This window comes from Anas acuta, chromosome 1 (assembly GCF_963932015.1).
Source record: "Anas acuta chromosome 1, bAnaAcu1.1, whole genome shotgun sequence".
NCBI classification, from domain to species: Eukaryota; Metazoa; Chordata; class Aves; order Anseriformes; family Anatidae; genus Anas; species Anas acuta.
Window position 1 is genome coordinate 183,130,161 of NC_088979.1, and position 21,992 is coordinate 183,152,152.

A 21,992-nucleotide genomic window follows, 5' to 3' on the forward strand; every position below is an offset into this window, starting at 1 on the left:
TTTTAAATAATACATTAATAGTGACTTGAACCAAGGACTCGCGTAAAAATTGACACACAGCACTACTGTCAACTCCCACCACACGAGGTCTAGCAACCTGTATATATGTTCACCTCTGTAAACCAAGTCAGACACAGCTACATTGTTTTCCTGAGGAACGGAGACTTGAGATTAATAGGAAAAGGCACGGGATTAAAGACTGTCTTCTGATGATGTCTCCCATTGCATGACCTCAGTGTGTCACCCCAGGGAAATACTGTGACATATGACACACACAGAAAGTTAGCACACCTGTACATAATGTTGACTAACCTCATACAGAGAAGATTTTTTGTATCTCATGAGACAGAAAGTTAACCTCACAGAAATGTTCCCTTTATTTCCCTCTTTTCCTCTCTTTCAGTAAATCACTTGTTCAAAAACAGATATTTTTTCATTAGTGTCCAGAATGGTTTATTCCACTCTTTTCATCTCCCCAAGTTGTTGCAATAGTTAGAGTCAGCCAGAGAAAACATGACAGGTTTGTATTTCATGACATGACATGAAATACAGCAATCTTTAGGGAGAAAAATGTTTCAAGTAAAAAGCGTATAGCTTATCTTTTTATGTTAAACTTTTATGCTAACCAAATGAAAATAAATCACTTTGTTTATGCTTTAACAACACAGACTAAGAAGAATATAAGCTGGAAATGTATATAATTATCACTGCAAACCTTACAATATGCTGCCTACCTTTGTCATCATAGCAACATTCCCATTTGCCAGCTACATACTTTGCTCCAGGTTTTCTTTAATATCCCTAAAGAATCATTTTAAACACCTTCTGTATTTATATTCCTGGAGACAGGGATTCCCTTTTCACAAAAATTGCATAGAAATAAAAAAGGTTTAGAAGAGGAAAAAAATGTGAACTGCAGCCAATATTCATATAAACCAAATGGTCTGGTACATTACCTAAAGCAAAAAATGCTTCCACTTGGAAGCTAAATTCAAAATGACCTTGTGCTTTTTTCAAAAAGGCTGGCAGCTGAGGTCACTGGAGTGAATTGTGATAGACAGTGCTTCTCTCTATAGTTAGAAGGCATTTCTAGTACATGAATTACCACCAAGTAGGGAAAAAAAGGAAAACATAGCAAAGCACATTGTTCCATTTCCTTGTAAAATAATGGCAAATATAGCCTAAAACAATTATGGGTTTCATGAAATAATATTTCATGAAGTTTTCAGCAACTTTATTTTACCACCAAATACTTTCTACCCTTTTCAATTCTACATTCATAAATTAAGCCTGTACTTTAACAGTCTCTACTGTTGACAGCACAAGCAACAGTAACTGCATTTCCCCCGCAGGCAGATTCCAGCTGCACAGATTATGTAGCATTGTTTAAAAATATATATTGCAGTTGTGCTAGAGCTGACTAAATCATTGAGCAAAAAAAAACAATGAAATGGAAAAGAAGCTGGAACTGATAGTAAGTCTTTTAATTGAGATTTAAATATGCAAGCTGAAAGAAATTTCACTCTCTTCACTTCTGTAAGGAAATTGTTAACAGTAATTTCAGAAGAAGCCAATTTTCAAAAGGGTATTTTTTCAATTCATTGTCTTGCAAACACAAGAGCAACCTCTGTCTAAGGATTTTAATCTGTCAATAGGACTGCATGAGTCCTCAACTTGTTTCAATAATAGCAGCTTTTCACTGAAATATTTTGATCGACAGATTCTTATTTTTAACATCTGTCTCTTGTGGGAGCAACTTAATGTTAAGAGGAAAAATACACTTGGGATTTCAAAGCAGGTGGAAAAACTCACAGTTCTGACTAAATGAGAACTGCTTCTAATCCTGTGTTTTCCACTGTGCCTTGAAGTATCCTATATATAGAAGAAAACACATCTTATCACTTCTGAAACATTTAAAGAAGACAAAAAAAAAGAGAGTACATGTAACTTACCATTAAAGTTTACTGCCCGGATATAAGTAAGTAGTTCTTTACCATCAATTGTGCTCATCCTTGGGCATAGACCAATATATCCTGGACAGAGATCTTTGTGCATGTTGTGTAGTGCATAGGCCATGGAATATACTGCATCAATTACAAACTGAACTTTTCCTTCTTGCTCATAGGCTGAATCTCTTGCAATTCTTTCTAAGCCTAAGAAAGAAAGAGAAAAAGTCTGTTTACTTCAATGTGTATGTATGTGTTTGTGCACATGTGAGCAAAAATTCACAGAAGAACATAAATGATTACAGTTAGATAGATAGGTAAAGTTAGGACTCAGCTATCCATCACCTAAATAAACAAGACAAGGGAAAATATAGTCATCTGGTTTCGTCTCTAATCCTTTTACATTGTGCCAGGTATATAAACATTATGTTGAGTCCCAGGCTGGGAAACAGGACAGAACATTTCATTACATGAATAAGAAATATATATATATATATATATATATATATATATATATATATATATATATATATATATATGCACTTCCACAAGCCAGTAGAAATAGTGTTTGCAACTTATTGACTTTCGTTCAACAACTGTTTATTGTTATTTATAGGACACTTCTACAGCAGCTTGACATTCTGTTTCAGATAAATTTAAGGCTACCTTGATTTTTATCTACGTCTATTGCTTGATAAACATTATTTAAACATGTCAGGACAAAAAAGCTGAATGTTTGCCAAGTGATGTGGCCATCTGTCTCCATATTGAAAAGTGCTTATTCTTAGACTTTTTCGCTGTATTTGTTAGTGAATTATGCTTCACATTGAGAGCCATGTACTGTTTGCTCTTTTCTACAGGGACATTTTTCCTACAGAGGGAATACAGAGAAAATCAATACATTATGAGATTTTGATTCTACAGGGATTTCCCACATTAATCATCTACCTCCAAATCCAGAGATATCTTTTATGTTCAGGGGTGATATTACTAAGTGGAAAAGTTAAAATTAAAGTTCAGAAAAATTATGTTTTAGGCACGACAACCAACCATGTCCTCTGTGGGAATACAGACATTGATTTCTAAGGCACAGAATTTTCTTTTACAAGGGGAAGGAGGTCTTTACGGATCTTGACATGAAATCTGTCCTGCTAAAGTCTACAGCCAAGTTCCCATTGACTCGGGGAGCAAAAGACTAAAACCAAGGTTATCTACTAGATAACAGATTCATTCAGTGTAAAAATAATCCATTCATATTATTTGAAACTAAAAATATAAAAATGAACCAAAATTTTATGCACCATTTCTTTAATATTCTTTACCTTATTTTTTGTTTTTATCTCAAAACAGTGTTTTATCAATTCATTATATTAATGTTGATGCATCCAAATTTTGCAAATTTGCATTCCATATGACTGCAAATTTACTGTATGCAAGATCTTTCTTTAGAAAAAATACGCAAGTTCATATGACATGGGAAAAGAATCAGGGACTCTATTCAGAGCCTTCTGTTTGCTTGCTGTACTTCAATGCCACTGTATCACATTACAATGGTAACATATGAACAAATCTGTAATCTGACAATCAGCAGTGTTCAATGTTTTAAAATATCCCTGAGCACTGGGAGCAATAAATAGAACTAAAAAATTATGACAGGCTTTTATTTCTCCTTCGGGAGAGAAATAAAAATGTATTTAGGGATTAAAGGAAGAAATAGAAGAAAATAATAATAATAAAATTAAAAAAAAAAAAAAAAAAACAAAAAACATGCCTGCTTCTTGAAAAGGTACTGACTGTTACTGACCATGAGAGTAAAGCACATAACTTTGTGACTTATTACAAGTAACTCAACTAACACTTTTCAAAGTGTTCTGTCTAATGATTGGCAAATGATTAGTAAATTGTGCAACACCACTGCAACCAAGCAAACAGAAAACTTCTCCTTGCACATGCTGAAAATTACACAGTTCCTTGAAATGCATTACCTAGACATGAAAGAGGATATTAAGGATGTAAGAGATGTGGCCTAATTAGATTGCAACTTTATTAACTTATTTCATTTGTGAACTAGCTTCCAACTGTAATTGATGGGTGCTGCTTAGGAGCCCTCCCTTAATTGTTCCTGTCTGGTTAAGACAGGAATCAAGACGGTATGCCTGCCAGTCAAGGAGTGAAGGGCAAGTTTTACAGAACTGCTGCAGGCACACAGCAGTCAATAACCTGCATTTTTTCCTGAGAGCTTCCACATCCTCTAGATGTGATGGTCAGGACAGGAAATGTTTGAAGGAGACATACCTCTTTCTATTTCCAAGCCAAATGTAATTCTCCTCACACATCAGACAGACGGATGTGTATGTTGAAGGGAGGAGGGTTGGTGAAAGATAGAATGAAATCCTTTTCTATAATAAATGCTAAGTCATAATGCCCTAAAAGCAGCAAACACTTGTGCAAATAAATTGTACTAAGTAGTACAGATTTATAAAGAAAACAAAAAAGAAAGAAAGAAAGAAAGAAAGAAAGAAAGAAAGAAAGAAAGAAAGAAAGAAAGAAAGAAAGAAAGAAAGAAAGAAAGAAAGAAAGAAAGAAATTTATATATATATATGTATATATGGTCTCCTCTATTACACTGTACTTTAAGCACATGCTGGATTTCTATAAATTTCTTCCACAGTTTCTTTCACCTTTACTCTTCAGGAATATGTAAATACGTGATCAGAAACTAATTTATCATATAAATTCCAGATTTAAAAAGATTATAAATTAATTTATTACCACTGTGTGTCTTTCCTTAATTATGAAGGGGTGAACAACATCACAAAATTTTTAAAACTAATTTTTAAAACTTTTAAAACTATAAAACCCAGAAGACAATAGAAAAGAAGTCTCTGCTTTCCGTAAGAGAAATGAATAAATAAATAAAAACTGAATTACATGTTCTTTCTTCTTGAAGTTTCTCTCCATTTTCTCTTTCCAAAATTCTCAAATGTTGAAAACATTAATTTATAAAGATGACAAGAACTCATCAACTGAAATCTGATTAAATCTGATTATATTACACTGTCCTAAATAAACATTAATGCATAATTGTAAAATGCTTCATATTGTCTGAATCATAAATATATTCATCTACTACAAAGATAATATTACATGTTTGGAAGACATGATTATCATTTGTCTTCAGATTGTATATGAAGTAATAATAGCTTCATTTATATCTTGACACTGAGCTCAGCAAGGCATACTTTTACACACATGGCTGACTTGAAATAATAAAACAATATGTATCTCATAACAGAAATGTTTTAATGCTTTCTTAATGATCACTTCAATTTCTCATCCTACAGTTTTTATTCCGTAAAAGATTGCTTAGGCTATGTCATTACCAAAAAGACTGTGAAGATGGTTAAAACCCAGGCTCTTCATACCTGCTTGGTCTGACAGTGTGCCAAGACCTGAGACAAGAACTGGGCTCATGCCATCCTTCCCTTCTCTGATTTCCATACAAAGGAAATCCAGATAAATATGTCATGGTATTTTCCAGCAGGTCTTCCAGTCTAGATGTTGAATAGTGCAAGCTTGTGGGGAATCACAGCAAAATGTTAAGACTTTCTCTGACCAATGGGGAAAATACACGTGTACTAATGCTATCATCTTGGGCTACAGAAGAGCTAGGAAGAAATGTATCACAAGCCCAGGAAAAGTGTCAGCTGTTCCTGACTGCCTTTAGTTGGAATCTTTTCATGAACCCCGGAGACCAACAATGATCCTCTACAAGCCTGTATAAGGTTGCTGTAACTACTCTTGCACTTCCTGAGCGAGAGTGACAAACTGGACTGGCAGGAAGCATTGTTGGAACACCTTCTAACCGTTTCCCCTTTGTATCCCTGTATCTCTGCAGGGATAAGAGTGTTTTCTGTTTGGGATGCTGGAGCTCAGCTATAGCAGGAAAAGATAAGGAACATAAACTGAGACATGGATGAGGTAGATAAGGGACTGTGGCCAGGGATTATCATTTGTGAGGGAAGGAGAAGCAGGTGACATTGCCAATTCCCCAGGTAGGATGTGGGAATCAAGAGACTTTGGGTAACATACTCAAGAGAAATGAGGCCTTCACTTTCATAAATTAAAATGTATCTTAATTAAAAACTTAACAATTCAATACAGTAAATAAATTAAGATTAATGTAATATAGCTAAGTTAATAAATTCATACATGGGTGATGATACCACCTGTATGATATAAGCGAAGCAACCAAAACTTGTCGTTGATCTCACTAACAGGTGACTGCTGTGGGATATATGTTACATAATTCACCTATATATTAGAAACTGTCTTCTAAATGATAATCTCAGGGTGTAGGTAGATTACATTTCTGTGCACATGTCCATGGCAACAAGAGTACAGAGCAAACTATTATTTTCTGGTCTATATAGATAGATAAAAATCTAGATAAGGCAAATGGATATACTTGTTCCATAATTTGTGATACAGAGAAATTTAATAAATTACTTTATTTATCAACTACATAGCTTCTGGAAATACCCAGTTCATCTTACATTTTTGACCAATCCCATTGATGCTGTCTTACCAAAATGTCTGTTTCCAATTTGCATTATTGAAGCAATTTGTGTAAAAATGCAACTGACATTATCTCTCATATTTATTTCTATATTTTCAAGAATCCATCCTATATATATAGTTAAAAAAATTATGTTACTTGAAGACCAAATATTAATATCAAAGACCTTGTATACAACAGCTAGTTAGAGCTCCAGGCTTGAACAATGGGGTGCAGGGTTTGAAAAAGGTTTTGTGTTCTGGACAGTTCGGAGAAACAGGAGTGGGGGCCAGTTTAGAAGAACAAATGTCAGTGCTAAGCAGGTGCAGTGTGCATGGGACTAGGATACTAATCTTTGGAAATAAAAAAAAAAAAAAAGACAGGGTAATCATCAGGTTCCAAGCTTAGAAAGGAGTGCAGAAAATAGGAACACATAACTAGAGCTCCACTTGGGAAATAGGATGTTTCAAGGTGTTATCTTGATTTCCTAATATTTAGTCAACAGATGGAAACATTCCTCTTTGAAATCTATCAGCAACACATTTTTCAATTTGAGCCACCTTGATTTCTATCATTTTAAGGTTCTTATTCAAAATCAACATTCAGTGTTTACAGAACTGTATGCAGAAACCATTACTTTTATTAATCAACCTTAAAATATTTATTTTCATTTCTCACTGTTTATTGGGATCTATACTAAACACAGATATAAATATAATCTACACTAAATCCATGAAAACATCCAGCCAGCTGTTTGAAAACTCACATGAAAGTTTTAGAAAATTCCTGTTAAAAAACTCTCATCTTCAGTTCTTGCAATGTGTCTTTCACTTAGTTAAAATGAAAATTACTTTGTCATCATCATCTGGTAGTGTTATAGCATTTATTTCACTAACCTAATAATATTAATATGATACTTCTGATTTTTTGTGCCAGTTTTGATATATCTAACAATGGATAAATATTCAACATCTGCTTGAAAACCTCATGTGAGAAACACTGCTGACTATAGATTCAATGTATACTATTTTAACCTACTTATTGCTATGTTTGTTATTTATTGATGTAAGTACTCTTAGGGTTGGTAATTTCTGGTAAAATCTGTGATTATCTAGGAAAAAAAATAAAAACTTTTATAAACAAAGCAAAACAAGGCTTGTATGTCTTTTCCTTCAGTTAGAGGACAGCAATATGAATACCTGTCTTAGCAGTGATAGAAATCCTACTGCAGAAGGGATAGAGTCTCCTAACTATGGATTCATCACCAACAAGGAAAAATCCCTTTCCAAGAGTTTGTATTCCTCCTGCATTTCCACATTCCCATCTATTCTTCTTTCATCCTGTCCCCTCTCATACGTGCTGAGTGGCAAATCCACTTTTTTAGGGACTGTGTTGCAATTAAGGGGAGAAAGATATGTGGGGGTAATAGTGTGAGGACAAGTAATGTTGGAGGATGGAGCGATAATAAAAATGATTTGTGAAAATGATGATAGGCAAAATGGTTACCTGTGAAAAATCTATTCTGCTAGTTACCATTTACCTGCATTTGTTATATATGCTCGAGTGTAATTACTGTATAAAGGCCATTGATGCATCTGTGTAACTCTTGGTTGTTGTTTTTGTTTTGTTTTGTTTTGTTTTCCCCTAACTTACGTGTTTACAAGTCTGGATCTTACATATCTATTAACATTTCATCAGTTTGCAGCTATAATTCACATATTTCACTCACAGCTAAATTATTTATCTCATTTACTTGGCTCACAAAACAGTTTAAGTTAAGCTGTACTTGAAAGCAAGCAAAATCAAAGATAAATATTATTGTGTTGGGATTGATCTTTCTCTGCATGTCAATCACTATCACAGCTAAATCACTAGCACTTTTAAGTAGGCTCCCACCACTCTTTAGCTCAGGCATGAAAGTTCTCTATTTGTCAGAATTTGTTAGAACTTCCCATCTTTGCAGCTAGTTTTTCCTCAGAAAGTTGTCATCTATAAATATTAGCCATTTTAGCAGTCTCAGCAGGAATCACTATGGTGCTCCCATTGCAGTCTTCCCTGATTATTCAGTTGTTTTCCTTACACATTGTAGAGAGTTTGCTTTCTTGGAACAAATAATGCAATAGAGATCGTTAGCTTCAGTTACTGAAATTTCAGGGGGTGAAGTACTTTTACAGTGAAGGAGTTGAGCTTTCTAGTAGCCACATGGTAACAGTGATGCTTGTTCTGTACATAAGTTAGTCCACAGAGAGCCCCATAAAACTTTTCTGTAATAGTATAATGTCGGTTTAGAAAGCAATTCAGAGAGGAAGCTAAGGATTATATCAATTTTCTTTCTTAGCCATTCCAAAAAGAAAATTGAGGATGCATAGGCAATGATAGTTAAATGATGCAGTTTGACTGTCTATTCTTCAACAACTAACAGAAGAGGTTTTGTGAATTGGTACCTGATGCAATTTTGGAAGGGTAATACTTTATGCCAACTCACCAGAATATATATATATATATAGCAAGACCAATTAGTAAAGGTCTGAAAAAACAAATTAAAACAAAACAGTTTTTCAACCCAAGAGGAATGTGGAGATTTTAAAATAGATCCTATGCAGAACTGGGCTGAAACTTCATACTTTCAGAAAACAATGCAAACAGAATAGCCAAAATAATATTTCAGGTGAGTGAACATGTTTTAATAATTTTCACTTTTACTTCACTTTAAATGAAAAACTAGATTTTTTGTTTGTCTTGTTCTTTAAATGGAGGACTTCAAAAACAAAATAAAACAAAACAAAACAAACAAAAAACAACAACAACAAAAAAAAACAATTCCCTGCACACAAACATTTTTCATTGGAAATACCATAACATTTTCCTGACCTTCACAGTAAATCAGATTTTTTTTTTCAGCATTACACTTCTAAAAATGCACAATAGTATACATCAAAGTTGAATTAAACCATAATTCTGGTCACTTTTCTTTTTCTCTCTTTTTGTTCCCACAGCTATGTGTGACATTTACTTTCTAAGCGTTTTCACTCAGAAAAAAAAAAACAAATCAAGTTGCATTGCTCATTTTGGTGCTTTGAGTCACTAACAACACTTTAAATATTCTTATCAGAGTGAAAGGGAAAAAAAATACACAAAACCCTCTTCAAGTTATTGCTTTCTCGTTGCTTAATTAAATCTCATTGAAATACTGTTTAAAAATTTGGTTAGCACAGGCATTCAGAACTCTCATACATGTAAAACTTCAGTCTACGATATCTACCAGCATCAGTATTGTGTACAACGGTGTCTTGATGATCCAAGATTTGCTCTGCTGTTAGGCTAAGCAGTACTGACTACATTCAAATAATGATATGACACTGTTGGAAATGGTTTCCACCAATCTAAGAATCATGAAACATATGTAAAAGATGCATCAAAAATATGGTGGGATAAGTAATCTCTCCTTCAGGTGCAACAAGCAATATCAGTGGAACTGGTCACATAGGAATATATTATTTAGTGAGGACAAAACTCAAAGCTATGTATAACATTACAAAAAGTTTTATGACTACGTTATCAACTGACTGCTGCTTTGAAACTTGCAGGCAGAGCATTATCAGTGTTACTGCCAGAAGATACTTGTCCTCGAAAAATGGTGCTCTGGCAGATCTCCATTCACTGGTTCACTTTCTGGTGGCAATATATCTGACAACCTGAGAGCACATACCTGTTCCAGAAATGCCTACAGCCAAAAAAAAAAAAAAAAGACACTGCAGGAATTTGAATAAAAAGGAAAGAGAGAGAATTGGGCCGTTAAGAGAGGATCCACAGCAATTAATAAATCTGATATTATAGTATGTTTTGTTAGCTTTTCTCCAAGTTTTATGTCAGACAGAAAATTACTGTCAGATTTTGCAAAACTATTTATCATTCGTTCAATATATATAAGGAAGAAATTTTTCATGATGAAGACGGTGAGACACTGGAACAGGTTTCCCAGAGATGCTGTGGATGTTCCATTATGGGAAGCATTACAAATCAGGTTGGATGGGGTTTTGAGCAACCTAATCTAGTGAAAGATATCCCCGTCAGTAAGCAGGGGTGTTGGACTTTATTATTTAAGTGTTCCTTCCAATCCAAACCATTCTTTGATTCTATGATTTTTCAGGTTTCCTAAATATTTATACAATTATTAAATGTCACTCAAATCCCATCGTGCTTCATCTGTTTTTATTTTAGGATGCACACTAAAGTATCTCATGTCTCAGATTTCCTTGTGTCTTATACCCTTATAAGTTTATTTTTTATATTATAACATTTACAAGTATTAGTGATCCACTGCTTCTTACATTCTTTTTTTGTATTTTCAGATTTAGTATGTATTAAAGTAATAGAGTTTATTTGATTTTATGTTGGACTATTTGATTCTATGTTGGCATTGGACTTTTTTAACCCTTTAGTTGTATATATTGTACATTACATATGAAAATACAAATTTAATGCATTATCTTCAATTAAGATAATGCCAAACATAAGATTGCTGCTCTTTGTTTTACATATATCTATATATCAGTACATATTTACAAAAATAAAAAATAAAATAATAACAATCAGCTGCAAATGTGAAGCCATGAGCTAACTGTCGTTCCCTAAATTCTACAGAAACAGGGATTTTTAGCCTCAGAAGTTGTCAGTTTGTAAATGAGGAATGTTATTTGTCTGATTTTTGTACAGGAAAAAAAATGTTTAAATTATATCATAAAATTATGTGTTTGTCATAATTAAAGCATGTCAAAAATTTAATCTGATCTTTCTAAATTAAATAATATGAAGATAAAGGAGAAAACTTGCTTACTATTTGCTAACACAGAGATCTAAGAACTACTTGATCAAAGATATATTTTAAAAGTTATTCAAATTTTAAGTTTCAAAGTCAGCTCAACTTTTGTGACTTTACTTTGAATTTCTCTACCCATAAATATAAATGTTTTCACTAATAATAGCAAATAAAAGAAGATAATAAAATGGAAGCATTTGTCAGTCCCCATACAACTTGATCTTCTCTAAAGTCTACAAAAATTTGCCACTGTTGTATATCCTGTTCATTTGATAACTGGGATATAAAGATATGCTCAGGAATTTCAGTACTGCTCCTTGGTAGTCTAGAACACTCTTTCAGTAGGTACAATCTATTAAGCATGAATACAAATTTTTTGAGAAATCACCAATCCCAGAATAGGGTCAGAACACCAGTGAGTGTTAGCACAAGCAGACAAACAAATATTTTGCTGAATTTCTCTAATTAAAAGGGGGCAAAAAATCATGGAAAAATCATGGTGAGAATGTAGAAAGAACCTACATTTTCTAACATAGATTACCCGTGTGAATTTCTAACTATGGTAAGAAATTGCTATGAAATAGTCCAGGAACATAGGTGGAAATAACTGATATTACTCTAAAACCCCATAGATGTACGACTTCTAATGCAGACTTCAGTGTACAACTACAAAGCCTAAGCAATAGCTATCAGCTTCAGAAAGGTTTCAGCACAAGCAACTGTTGTCTGTTAGCATTTAATCTCAGAGGACCTAAGGTGCGTAGCAACAGTATGTATAAAAATCTTTTCCTCTGCTTATTGACTGTGAGAGCAGTTAAGTTTACACTTCAGACTATAAACTCTTGGGACTTTTTTCCTCAGGAGTATTATTTTTAGTTACAAACTTGATTGACAACTTGCTTATAAGAGGCCTTCCTTGTCATTGGAAAGTATTTGCTGGAAGTATAAACAGACATGAAGGTATCTAAGCACATTGGTTTCTTAAGTATCTATGGTCACTATTTGATTTGACTCTTTTCAGAGACAAAAGAGTTAAGTTACAACAAGACTTCACCAAAAAAGTTGCAACATCTGAACTAGTTTATTAATGACTATGGACTGGATGTTTAGTTTCTCACTTCTGTGAGAAATTCTGCAAAAGCAGACTAATTCAGACTGCAAACAGTTCATAGTCAGCTATTTAACAAAGACAGCATCAGCTTGAGATGTTATTATGCCCTTTTCATTATCCATTGGTTGGCTTGTTATTAATCTGTGAGTAGGAATGTAGGCCTTCGCAGCTGAGCTGATGGAAAGAGCTTCATGTGGGGGCCTCTCCTCTGATTTTCAGAAATCTAGGCTGAATGATCTGCCTCTACATCAAATAAGGGCCATATGTGATGGCTGCTGTGGTTTGGTTTGAACTCTGCAAGCTAAGGGGCATCTCATCAGGGCCATTTCTGCAATATTTGATGCATTGTGTATGCAGAGAATTTAAAGATTCGGAATGTATTGTGAATATCCACTTGCACTAAGTGGTTCAGTGTAATGATTTCACATCAAGTAACAGATAATTTTTGTTCATTAGCTTGTGGTGTTTCCTTACAGTTAGTTGCTTAGATAGGGATGCATCTCATGCAGTCTTAGTGATCTAGTAATTCATTGTCTAGCCTAAAAAAAGCTTTTTTTTATTTCCAAAAAGAGGTAGGAAACCCCTGACTATAATTATCTCAACCCCTCTGAAAAAGGAAGCATCTAAGGAAATGGTCCTTAAAAAAAAGTGCCCAGCTGAACTGATTTGTTCCTGTGTGATTACTTATTTAACTCTTAAAACAAATATTAGGCAATATAAATCCCATACCCCTAAAAAACACGTCTTTCACTAATCTTGAATTTAAACAGCAGTTCAATGAACATCATATCCCTTTTGTCAAGACACAAAACTCATTAAACTCACTGTGGTGTCTGGCATTTCCATTGGGAATGGTTTCTCCTCCATTGTTTAGCTTCTTGTCCACATACACTTTCCTCCCTCCCAGGTGTTTCTCACTTAACTGAAGGTCTGAGATTCTCTCAGCTGCCAGCTCACACATCCCACTCCTGTTCATACTTGGTGGTTTGGGCTTGTATTATTTTCCTTTGCTTACTCTGTCAACAGCACAATGCTCTTTAACATTTTCTTCAAAGTCTGTGAGACAACTATGTAGTCCTCAGAGGAAGCCTAATGCTAGTATCTCCCACAGTGTCTTGTATGCTGTCTACTGTTCAGTCTGCTGCTATGAGGATAGAGACTTAGAACCATCAGAACAAAAATGCAGTTGTGCTTATGTTTTCTCACAGTTTCTGCAAGTATTGAGTTTAGATATGAAAGAATACAGAGCATTTGGTTTAGCTCACAGGACTGCATGTTACTACCTAGCAGACTATCATGAGAAAGGATTTCAAGACAAATGCAATGAAAACCAATGTAAAATGAAAATAAACATAGTAAAACATATAATAATTTCACTTTGAGTTATTACTGGGTTTATACATGTATTCACAGCAGAAAACATCCAAGAGGAAATTTTTGTAGCTGGACAAAATAGAACTAGTCGTGATGGAGTTCCCATGTGGAATTAGAGGGTGTTTCTTTCAGGAAGGAACAGCGGGAGGATTTTTTCATCTGCAACCAAAAAGGAAGGGAAAGAAAGAATGCTTTTCATGACAAAAGGACAGCTACCAATTTAAGCATGTGAAAAGATCCAATAGCAACTTTTTACAATATTAAAAGCTGAAGAAAATGTTGTATTAACTTTTCCATTTGCCCTATCCAATGTCTCTTCCTGCTGTGTCCCATTTTAATACCATCATATTGCAGGAAGTAGGGCACGAGGAGTAAAAGAAATAGTTGATTTTAGTGGTGTGACCAGTAGAAAAAAAATAGTAGAATGTAAAAGAATATTAAATACTTTTTTCTTTCAATTTTTCACTTTTCTTTAAGAAAAAAAAAAATATTGGTCAGAATGGGAAATGTGGATTCAAGATCTCTAAATTGCTATAGACTATGCTGTTATAATGTATTACTGTTGAAGTAAACCTATGCTCTTTACTAGAGATGGTGAAATACCACTTTCTTTTCTATATGAGCAAACTTGTAGACAACAGATGATACATAAGATTTTCAACAGGTGAAGAACTGCAAATGAAAATCTGTAATTTCCTCATTGTTCCAATTAAAGGTACTTTTCAGGTCTTTATAAAAATAAAAGCACCATAAATTAGAACTAAGCAGCCAGTTAATAGACTGCTTGATTTCATGATCAGGACATGGACAATTTGCTTCTGTAAGGGATTTCTGTCTAAAACAGGAAGACACTTTACCCACAAATACTACTTTCCCACAACCTAGAAGATTGTGAGTTCTTTAATCGCAAACTAATTAGAACTGATTGGCTTCATTTCTAAATTAGGGACATTAGGGGGTTTCCTCCTTTAGCAGGTTTTTTGTACACACTCCATTGGCAGCATTCTTATAGCTGCATATATTCTGTCTTCAACAGGGCAAAACTGTGACAAAACTTTAAGAAAAGTTCCCTGGTAGACAGTGCTGTCCCTTTCAGATACAATGAATCAATTTGTTCTACTTGCTTCCTGTGTTTGAATCAGAGCAATTATCAACAAACAGTGATGCAGAGGGAAGGAAAAGGCTTATCTGGAGATAGTATTTCAGAGGTGGTGTGTAGAAGATATGCTGTCAGAGCTTCTTCAGCAACTTCGAGCATTATCATGCCTGAGACATACTAAATGAGACAGTGCTGAACAAGATGCTCATGACTAAGCAAAAGACAACATCCAGAAAAATATAAAGACCTCCCCATACAGTTCAATTTAGGCTTCTAATATTAAAAGTAGCTAAAAATATTCTTGATTGCATAAACACCTTTACATCCTTAAACTTTATGAAAGTGCCTGAAGTTCTATTATTTCACACAGCTAAAAACAGGGCCATCTTGAGGGTCTGAGGGCCTTTCCCTTCTGCCAAGGGCCATCTAGAATTCATGGTACAAACAAGTTGAATTTCTCACAGAGGATAAATCCAACAAATACATCTGAATACACCAAAGTCACACTGAGTTTAGCACAAAATATAGCCATCATCTTTTCCTTAAAAGTCTTGTTGATTAAACATTTTCTCAGGAATCATAGAATCATAGCATATCTGAGTTTGAAGGAATCCACAAGGATCATTGAGTCCAACTCCTGATCACACAAAAAATACAAATAAAAAAATCAGACCCTGTGTCTGAGAATGTTGACCAAACGCTTCTTGAACTCTGGCAGGCTCAGTGCCATGACCACTGCCCTTGGGAGCCTGTCTCAGTGCCCGACCACCCTCTGGGTGCAGAACCTTTCCCTCACACCCAGCCTGACCCTCCCCTGTCCCAGCTCCATGCCATTCCCTCGGGTCCTGTCGCTGTCCCCAGAGAGCAGAGCTCAGCGCCTGCCCCTCCGCTCCCCTCGTGAGGGAGCTGCAGGCCGCCATGAGGCCTCCCCTCAGCCTGCACTGCTCTGGGCTGAACAAACCCAGGGACCTCAGCTAATTTTCATGTCTTGTCCTCTGGACCCTTTACCATCTTTGTTGCCCTATTAAATCCCTCCTGTAGGTGCCAGTATGCTAGTAAAAATAACATAATAAATATGCACAGTACTGTTGAAGCATAAGCTTTCTCTTGATGAGATATAGTCAGATTGTCACATTTTACCACTTATATCAGCGAAAACCCTAGCATTAATTGTTATGAGCAAAGTGAGGCTTCAAACTTGCAATTCACTGCACATTGTGTTATAACTATATTCTGATCGCAAAGTTGTGTTGTTTTTTTTTTTCATCAGTTATTTCTACTGATAATATGCACCCCAAAAAAAAGTAAATCTTTAGTATTTTTTACTCATCACTGTAACCTTGAGAACATGTGAACCTGCTTGGTTGTTCTCAGGCACTCTGAAATAAAATAAAAAATATTCTGACTTTTGTGCTTAAAGAAAAAAAAATGTGATAGCCATTATAATATCATAAACCTATTGTAGTAACTTAAAGCTGGTCAAAAGTCATTTTTCACCCAATCTTGAACAAAATTGAAATACTCTCATCTATCTTTTTTACAATGCATTTTACAATTGTAGGTATGCTTTTGGAGAAATCAAAACTCCTCCACAGAATGCTACTATCTTGTTCCAATTTACCAAGTGGAGTTTGATCTCATCTTACCAGGGCTATTTCATTTTTCCTTATTCCTTTTCCTTATTCTTTTATCTTGTATCATAACCTTTTACTTACAGACTGAAGACAAAAGCCTCAAAATCATTAGTGTTTCACCAGTATATTAGATGCACAAATTTATTCTTGAGCCTCTCTATCTTTATAATCTTAATATATTTATATCTTAGTCCCCTCTGTATGCAAATAATCTGGGGAAAGCTCAACAGAGAGGCAGCAAGAGGTTTAGGAAGCTAGAGCACTTGCCCTGTGAGGAGATGAGCTTTTTCAGCCTTGAGAAGACACAGCTCAAGCTGCATGAGGAGTAGTTCTCAGTGCCTACAAGGAGATGGAGCCAAGATCTTCTCTAGAGTGGTGTGAGGACAAAAAACATTTGGAATAAATTGAAATGAGAGATTTAGACTGGTATAACCTTTTTCCCATGAGGATCATCTGGCAGAAAGGACTTCCTGCGGTCCTTTCCAACCTGAACTGTCATATGATCCAACCCAGATGTCACTGCACAAAAAGGTTCCAGTGGAATTCAGTTGGTTAAGGACAATTTACAGCCCCTCCAATTTTGCTTCAAAATCTGGTGTAACATGAGAATACCAGAGGGGTAGTGATAAGAATTTTATTATTTAAGACATGCTGCACTATTTTCTGTTACAGTAAACTGGTTCCTTATTTAACAGTAGACTCAGTCTGACATTCTCTATTTTCATTTAATTGAAGAGAGGGCACCTGGAGGGATAGACATTCAAACGTGACCTAGATCATTTAACTCAGAGAAGCTGTAGTCAGCCTCTTATTTTAACATTCTCCTGTCTTATGGGTATGTACACTTAGTTACCCTAAATGACTTAGTAATACATAATAGCCAATATGTAATTCACAGATTGAGTATCACTGTAAACAGTGTAAACAATATTTTAAAATTTCTGTTTCCCAAAAGCTATGTTAAAACCTAAACTGGATATAATGATATTCAGAAAGAGAACAAGAAAAGAATGATAGTGAAACAGAGTAACAGAGTAATTACTATTCAGGATATAGAAGAACAGAGACTTTTGTCTAGCTGTAATCAGTGTATAATTATGGCCCCACAAACAAGGCAACACATAAAGAAATAACTAGAAACTAGTAGCTTGCTCCATGCTATAAATTCGTGGAATCTTCAGGCTTTTTATCTTCATTGCCATTAGAGACAATTGTAAATCTGCATTTTCTAGGCTTCAGCTCTCTTCATCAGTAGCACCATCCAGATGTACATGTTAATGTTCTGTAGAAGCCAGTTTAGTAAAAAAAAATAAAAAAGTGTCATGGAGAATGACAAATACACATTTACTTCCTCATTTATTTATTTTAAATAAAGCAATGCATGATGGGCAAGTGATTCCCTCTTTTGTGCATGAGAAATAATGCAATAACAAACCAAACATAAAATATTTTTCACAAAATTAAATAATGAATACACATCACAGCTGGCCTACAAGGCATCAAGTTATCATCTGTTATGATTTCAACTTCTTTATGAATTGAGTTCAGCAAAAACTTGTCAAACAAAGAAATACAGGGACTTCATCAGCCTCTCCCACAGATTAGAATGTTTTCAGAATTCTACTTTTTCCTTTAATTTATATGTATTATTTGGTTGGAACACTGAAGAAAAAAAAGTGAAATATTAGTGAAGGCTAAGTGGTGCCATTCCACACTGATTAGTGAAGGTCTTGCCAAAAACTATTGCCAAACCAGATAACATCTGAAAGATTATTTGCTTTTCTGAAATTTTGGGAATACATCAATTAATTTATCTTCATTAGTTACTATCTGTATTCACCATACAATTAAGTGAACATAATGTATTCCACATAAACAGTATTAAAACTGGATGTTTTGGTGATTGGGTTTATTGCACGTTTTTTAATTGCTGTAATAATCTTATTCTTATAAATGCAAAGATATAAAAATACAAATGGCATTATCATCTGTTACAGTAGAACAATTCATTCTCAAAAGTGGTTTCAAAAAATCAAAATTAAATGTACACGATATATACGCACACGCTGAGTGAATAATACATATTGAATTATTTCTTTACTTTTTTCTCTTTTTCTTGCCTGGGAGGAATATATACTTTATTAAAGCTTCAGAGTCTGTGACCAATACCTTCACTATGTATTCTAGGTGGGAATTTATTTTATAAAGCAGATTATTTATCTCATAAGAAATCTCTCACAGATCAATGAAACAGCTTTACATAAAGAGGAACTGCAGAATCTGGCCTATATTTCATATTATTTGCCCGAGAACTTAATGGAAATAACTCTTGATTTGTTATTTGCTCATAAAAAGCAACTCATAAAGTTGTCCATGATAAGGACTGTCAGTAAGGAAGGGAAAAAATAAGAATCTTTGGAAAGCTGCACTAGAAACTGTGACATACCAGTGAGAAAAGCTAGCTCAAGAAAGCTAACTGAGAGAAAACAACATGTTCTTCCAACTGTTTAGGAAAAAAAAAATAATAATGAATTTTTGTTACCCCAGAGTAGGATAACCTTCCCACAGTAAGAGAAGAAGGAAAGAGAAAAACAGAAATCATGCAGAGCCCTGAAAAATAAGGCTTGCTCTTAATATTTTCACCCGAGGATGGAAAGAATGTTAACAGCATTTGCTATAACTACATCTAACTTCACTCATTTGTTAGTTGACATCATTGTTTCTTGTCACTCTCATGGGACCTGGCAGAAACTAGTCTGGCTCTCCCATTTGTTGTGTAGGGGAGGGTCATGGCAAAGTCATCAAATTGTAACTAACTTTGCCTAACTCAAGTTTGGCCCTGTCTTGCCCATGCTTCATTCATAAAGTTTTCAGACTGAAATGTACAGAATCATTGAAGAAAGTTGGTTAAATAGAAGTAATAGTAGCACCATGGTTTATGTTTATATATATATATTCAAAATATATTCCTACTATGAACTGCAAGTGAACTTCTAGAATTGGTCTGGTTTCAGTGAAACACTAACAAAGGTCTTACAAAGAGATATACAATATAAAAATAAAAATACCGCACAAGGACTTGTATCTCGTCAGACAAAAGTCTCCCTGAGTGTTATCAATAAACATACCTTGCTGATTCCTTTTCAAGATTAGACTTCCAAGGTTATTTTCTGACCAAGGAGACTGCTCAAAGACTGTTGTATTGTTTGCTAAGCCAAAAACAAAGGCTAAATGGGAACAACATGCCAGTAAAGGATAGCTATGGCTGAGGAGGCCTTCTCTGAAACACAGACTTGATATATAGATGGGAGCTATGACAGATAGATCAATGGTATTCCTAATAGTCTTGTTAGTACATTCATGCTCTTATTAGTATGTAACTGCTTTGTGTATTCATCTTGCCTTCATGGGACTGAAGCAAGTCTACATTTCTTATCCAGGTTTTCTCAATTGCTAACTCAACAGTAATTACATTTATCACTAGATGGACCTGACAGTCCTGATGTCACCAGAATATTGGTAGCATTTAATTTCAGCACCTCTCAGAATCTTCTTTGGCAACATCGTGTATACAATGAATAAAATGAATGACAAGATTCACTTTTTTTATTTTTTTTTAAGTCTCCACACCTGAGAGCTGTTGGTGAAACAATTCAATATGTAAAGCAGGAAATACAATAACAAGTGGTTTGAATTCTAGCATCCCTGACTCTTCTTAAAAAGCTATAATCTTTCTTTGATGAGCTGATTATTTTTTTTTTTTTAATTCTTTTATATAAAACTTTTGTTCCAGTTCAAGGCAGATTCATGCTGGCGTACAACCACCACAAAAGCTATGGTGTTTATTATCATAGATAGCAATATAGCTTATTATGATAAGCACAGTTATAAGCATTATTAGCATAAATAATAATATAAATTGTAAATCTGTCGTGTGTTGTCCTTCTGATGCTAGGAAAGCAGCACATTAAAGTGATCACTTCTGCAATCAGGAGACACAAACACTTCATCAAGGAAGAGTTTTGGAACATCCCTTTGCTCTACTGCTGTTTAACTGCATTAAGTTCACAGACAAGCACTGTTCTGATTTGAGCCCTTATAATTCATTAGAGCACAGACTCTCAAAAGAGGAAGTCTGTTTAGTCTATCTCTATCATTGTAATGACAGTAGAAACACAAAATAGCCTGTGGCTCTGGGTGAGTTAATTATCTACTTCTTTTTTTTTCCCTGGGACACTGTCTTGAAGTACTAACACATTAACCTTGTAGACTGTTCTCTTAGACCTTCTGCACAGCTTGAGATTACTACTAGTCTCAACTGGTTAGTGTCAATTTTCCTGCTCTCTGGGGTTACTCAGGTCATTCTTCAGTGCTTGGAAGATTAATTTTCCTCTTAGGGACAGGGTAAGTTAAAGTGTACAAACACTTAAATTAAGTGATGGAACATATTCTGAATAGAGAAAAACCTAAGCAAGACAAATCTGTTATTTGTCCCAATGAAACTGAAATTCTATCAGTGAACAAGACCTTTTTTTCCAGTACAATTTATTCATACCTACTCTGAAAGTATATCCAAAATATCACTTGTAATGAAAAGGACTAGGACTCTCCAACAATATACTTTGGTTTGCCAGTACCATAAAGGTCATACAAGTTCATTTACATTTAAATATGATATAAATATATATTTGTATATATACACATATATAATAAATAGATCATGTTTATATTTGACACAGAGTGAATCTTCACCTGTATTTATGTTTACTTTGAAAACCATTATATAACTATCCTTGTAGTATAAAACAAATACAAATGCAGTATACATTTAGCAGAATATTTTAAGTACAATACAAAGACTAAAATGCTAAATGTACAATTTGCCAACCGATTGAATGTTGTAATTTCAGCTTTTACTTTCCACTGCCTTTGGACAATGGAACTAAATTCAACAAATTTACATTTTGCTTATTGGCATGAACACTATCCTATTGAAAGCAATATTGATTCAACCCATTTGAGTTGTTGCCATGTAGTTTCATTGGAAACAGGATGTAATTTTATTTTCAGTTCTGAAGAATTGCTGCTTTTTTTTTTTTTTGGCTTTGAATTGCTATGTTTTAATAATACTCTTCTTAATTAAATTGAAACTTTTGTAAGAAAAATGTAACCTATTACTGTCATAAAATCAGTATCTTTTATGAGCAGAAGCCTACACACAGCATCATTTCAGATTCCCCCCCTTTTTTGAATTTAAGAGCATGTTTCTTGATACTAATGTCTAAATCATTGATAACTGACTAGCATCTGAGGCAAATGCTTTTAGATCACTATACAGTCTACAGAATGCTGTTCTACATCAAAAGCCACCAGCTTTGTGAACCTGTCGCAGAAGAATTTCTTCAATCTGACCTCAAGGCACAAAAGAAGAAAGTGACAAGCTACTGAAAG

At 34.5% G+C, this 21,992-nt stretch overlaps 1 protein-coding gene across 4 annotated transcripts in view; it reads right to left on the minus strand.

Annotated features, from left to right (window-relative positions):
* The window catches only part of GRM8 (glutamate metabotropic receptor 8), a 349,252-nt gene that overhangs the window by 129,490 nt on the left and 197,770 nt on the right, over positions 1 to 21,992 (minus strand). For all 4 annotated transcript variants that reach the window (XM_068669623.1, XM_068669626.1, XM_068669622.1 and 1 more), the window contains exon 7: positions 1,953 to 2,153. In XM_068669623.1, coding sequence (XP_068525724.1) covers positions 1,953 to 2,153 — 201 coding nt within the window. The remainder of the gene's footprint in view (positions 1 to 1,952; positions 2,154 to 21,992) is intronic.